The sequence below is a fragment of the Tupaia chinensis genome, unplaced genomic scaffold, assembly GCF_000334495.1.
Source record: "Tupaia chinensis unplaced genomic scaffold, TupChi_1.0 Scaffold146140_1, whole genome shotgun sequence".
Lineage (NCBI taxonomy): Eukaryota > Metazoa > Chordata > Mammalia > Scandentia > Tupaiidae > Tupaia > Tupaia belangeri.
In genome coordinates this window covers 618,856-623,304 of record NW_006205995.1, presented here as the reverse complement: position 1 = coordinate 623,304, position 4,449 = coordinate 618,856, and the positions used below count along the sequence as shown (strand labels likewise).

General features: G+C 43.0%; 1 protein-coding gene across 1 annotated transcript in view; it reads right to left on the bottom strand.

Annotated features, from left to right (window-relative positions):
• Positions 1 to 4,078, bottom strand: part of MYO5A (myosin VA) — a 155,576-nt gene extending 151,498 nt beyond the window's left edge. Inside the window, exon 1 of the mRNA XM_014584250.2 lies at positions 4,022 to 4,078. Within this exon, the coding sequence (XP_014439736.1) occupies positions 4,022 to 4,078 (57 nt within the window). The remainder of the gene's footprint in view (positions 1 to 4,021) is intronic.
• Between the last annotated feature and the right edge of the window lie 371 nt (positions 4,079 to 4,449).

Here is a 4,449-nt window from a genome sequence, read left to right as displayed (position 1 = left end):
CCTGACCGAAACGACACCAGCCAAACCTACTGACAGGCTCATCGACGGTTTGGAAGGAACAGCAGCTGGTCCGCACCAGCAGAGGCATTTTACATGTCTAATTCCACTTAAATCACCACAGCAACCCATTGCCATTTTCACAGAAATCGGAGCTCAGACTTCAAACATGGTGGAGAGGGGGTTCAAGTGTGTCTACTCTAAAAGCCACATGCTCTTTCTGCACCATCACATTTGCTCGTTGTTAAAACAGATTTCTTATGAAGAAGGCCCCTCCTCCCCTTCAGAATTGTTCCTCTTGGCATCAGAACGGAAACAGCTGCTAACTACTCCATGTCATCGGGTGTGTGCATGTGATGATACCAATGCTGAACCTTTTCAATTCAGGAATTATGATGTGATCCTGTAACTAAAAAGGAAGAAAGTAAGTCTCGTCTATGGCAATGTGTGACAGCCATACCAATCATCAAGGTACTCACCTACAGTATTCTGACGGGGTCTGACTGTCAAATTAGGCTCTGCTAGGGACCAGCAGATAGTGTAATGGCTATGTCGCTGGACTCCCATGTAGTCAACCGCGGTTCGAGTCCCGGACCCGGTGGCTTACACTCACGCTGGGCGCGTGTGCGTGTGTGCCCAAGATCCCGAGAGGAGAATGGAGGAGAAGGGATTGCAGCGTGGCCATCCCCCCAGGGGGGTGATTTTTCGCTTTCTGTTTCTCTGTCTCTCTCTGTCTGTCTGGTGAGCACACGTGCCCTATAGCAAAAACCTCTCCAAAAAAAAGAAGGCTCTGCTAAAAACAAGGTTAGGAGATAACAGCAAAAAGCAATCTGAAGATTCTGAGGACTAAAATTTTAATAAAGGAATGACTCCAGGCTCATGAGCTTCTACAAGTGAAAGAAATGACAGGCTTAATATAAGATTTTACATTTCTTGGTAACTCTTGTTTGTTTGGGATGCTTTCCTATAGGCCACGTGAGCTTACTGGTGAGACAAAGAATGAGGGAAAGTGAGAAATGATGTCCCCGGAGGACATGGTCATACCACAATCCCTTCTCCACCATTCCCCTCTTGGAAATTTTAGTCATGCGCACATGCCTGGCATGACCCTCAAGCTGCTGGGTCTGGGACTTGAACCATAGTTGGCCATGTGGATCCAGCGCATTAACCACCACACCACTGGATGGCCCCTCTTGGTAACTCTTGAACAACTTTTGTACATACTCTGAGGTATGCACTGTTTAAAAGTAAGTCGGGGGGGCCAGCAGGTGGCATGGTGGTTAAGGACATTGGACTCCAACATGGCCTACTGTGGTTCTAGTCCCAGACCTGTTAGCTTGCTTTCTTGCTTTCTCACTTTCTCTCTCTCTCCTTCTCTGGTCAAGAAAGAAAGAAAGAAAAAGAAAGGAAAGAAAGAAAGAAAATAATTCTTTAAAAAAAAAAAGTAAGTCAAGATTGGGGCCAGCAGGTGGCGTGCTGTTTAAGGGAGCTGGACTTTCACATGGCTGACCACAGTTCAAGTCCCGGACCTGGCAGCTTGCTTTCTCACTTTCTTACTCTCTCTTACTCTGTCGCTCTCTGGTCAAATTAAAAGAAAGAAATAAAGAAATAATAGTAATAATAAGTTAAATAAAATAATTCTTTTTTTTTTTAAATAGTAAGTCAGCTTCAAGTCAGCTTCCAATAGGCATTGGAACTATTTTAAACTTTTAAAGAAAATAAGAATTTGCAAATAATGAGCATGTTTTGTCACCATTGCATAGCAGAAATTCAATAATCTCTATTTTTAAAGAATTATTGGGATCAGCAGATGGCATAACAGTTACGTCACTGGACTCCCACTTGGCCAACTGCGGATTAAGTTCTGGACCCAGTGGCTTGAAACTCGTGCCAGACACATGTGCACGCATGCCCCAAATCCAAGAGGAGACTGGAGGAGAAGGGATTGCGGTATGGCTATCCCCCCTGGGAGGTGATTTCTTGCTTTCTGTCTCTCTGGTGAGTGTATGTACTCTACAACAAAAATCTCCCTAAAAAATAAATTTTTTTATTTTATTTTATTTATTATTATTACTTAATTTGCTATAGGGTACAGGCACCACAGAAAGCAAAAGGGGGAAAATGTGCGAAAGAAAACCACCAGGTCCAGGACTTGAACTGCAGTCAGTCATGGGGGAGTCCAGTACCCTAACCATCACACTAGCTATTAGACCCAAAATTCAATCATCTTATTCCTCTAGAATTCTTTGTGAGATGGCAGAGCTTTGGAATGATATTTTTAGACATTGCAGTTATTTAATATTCCTATTATGATTATTTTTGGAACTAGGTCTCACTTTGTTAACAGTCTTAATATGCACATCAAAAAAACCCCACTATTTACATCTATAATTACCTAGTGTTATTTGAGAATAAATTATAAAATTCTAAATAAGTAATCAAAAGTAAAAGAGATTCACTAAGAAAAAAATAAAGTGTATCGAGTACCTTCATTGCAAGGCTTTGCTTGATTAGGATGGAGGGAAGTCCGCAGTTTGGCCCAGCCTCGAAGGCAGGCAGTAGCAGTGCTCAGCTACAGTGCTGAAGCCACATGGCTGACCCCAGGTTCAAATCCCCAGCCTGGTCAACCTGAAGCATACTAGGTGTGCACATATGTGTCCCAGATCCAGGTGAACCAGAGGACTGGGGAAGTGGACTGTGGCGTGACGAGACTGCTGTGTTCTCTATCTCATGCATGCACATACGCTCTCACAAATGAAGTACATTAAATTTTTTTAAAAGTCTTCTGTCTTTCTTTACTTAATTCTTGTCAAGTGTATTATGCTAGTTATTGTTAGAAGTACCACGTTAAATGAAAAGAGGTTAAATAACTTGCTCTAAAGTCACTCAATTAATAAGTGGTGAGAATAATTCAAGCCCAGGATGATTTCTGACTTCAAATGCTTAGGATATGTACGGAAGGGTAAAACACAATCGCAATGAATCCCTTACTCTTGATTTGTGACCAAAATTGCCCAATTAAGCAAAACAACTCACATTTTCCACCACTTTCAACACTTGCTCCCAATTTAGATAAAAGCAAAAACAAAAAGGTCATGTTAAGTAGGGACAGGCCTCTGTATGTGGAAGCCTTCCTTCCACAGGGAATATCTATCACTCTGATAAAATGATTTAGTGATGAAAGAGGTCATGGGCAGTTTCTAAATATTTATAGCAAATGTCTCAATGTTTTGAAAAACAATAGAATTAAACATCAAACGGCAGGTACATTATATGAGACTTCCCAGATGAGGTGCTCAGAATGGTGTGTGGCAACTGACAGGCAGGTACCAAGATGTGGTCCCCCGTGGTCTGTAATGGCCAGCTCCCTTTATGTTGCTCCCCAGCTTTGAGGACAGACATTTCTAGGCTGTGACCATGGTCTGTTACTAAATTGAGGCACAGAACAGGTACTTCGTGACCTGGCCATGCCAACCTCTCCAGTCTCATCTCTCTCCTCTGAAGGCCTTGCATTCAACCCTCTAGCCACCCGCCATAGCAGATGGTACCTCCATATCGATCTCTTTTACACATATCGTCCCCCAGTCTGGCACACTCGTTCCCTATTGTCATCACCTATATAAGGCCTATGTGCCCTTATTTATTTATTTATTTATTTAAAAGAATTATTTAATTTGGGGGCCTGGCATGGAGGTTGAAGTGCTAGACTTCCACATGGGCGACCGCAGTTTAAGTCCGAGACTTGGCAGCCTGCTTTCTCACTTTCCTTCTCTCTCTCTTTTAATTAAATAAAAAAGAATTATTCTATTTTATTTATTATTATTTTAATTTGTTATAGGGCACATGTACTCACCAGAGAGAAACAGACACAGAGAAAGAACGTGAGAAAATAAGCTGCCAGGTCCAGGACTCAAACCATGGTTGACCATGTAGGAGTCCAGCACCTCGACCACCATGCCACCTGCTGGCCCCAGGCTTATGTGCCCTTTAAAGGCCCCTCTTTCGGTATCATTTGACCACTCACCTTAGCAGCCCATCGGGAACACTCTGCCCAGCTTCTGCCCTCATTCTCTGCCCTCATTCTCACGGTCCCGCTCACCTCTCGAGTCGCTCCTTTTCAGTTTCCTGTGGCAGCCCTGCCCCCTCTATCCATCCCTTAAATGTTGGAATTGCCCAGACCTCTAAGTCTCTTCTCTCTTCTAATGTAGCATTAAGAATCCAGGTAGCACTATTGTCATTTTTATATGTACACTATCCAACCTGCTCTCGTGAGTTTGAGTTTCAGTTTTTCCTAAATTCTTATCTCTAGTGCAGACCTTTCTACTGAGCAGCAGGCCTCTAGATCCACATAAATGCCTAAGGTCTCTATGTGGCTCATACGTTCCTCAGATTTAATGAACTCCAAGTATAGCAGCATGCTCCCACCTCTCTTTAATTTTGTCCTTCTGCGGC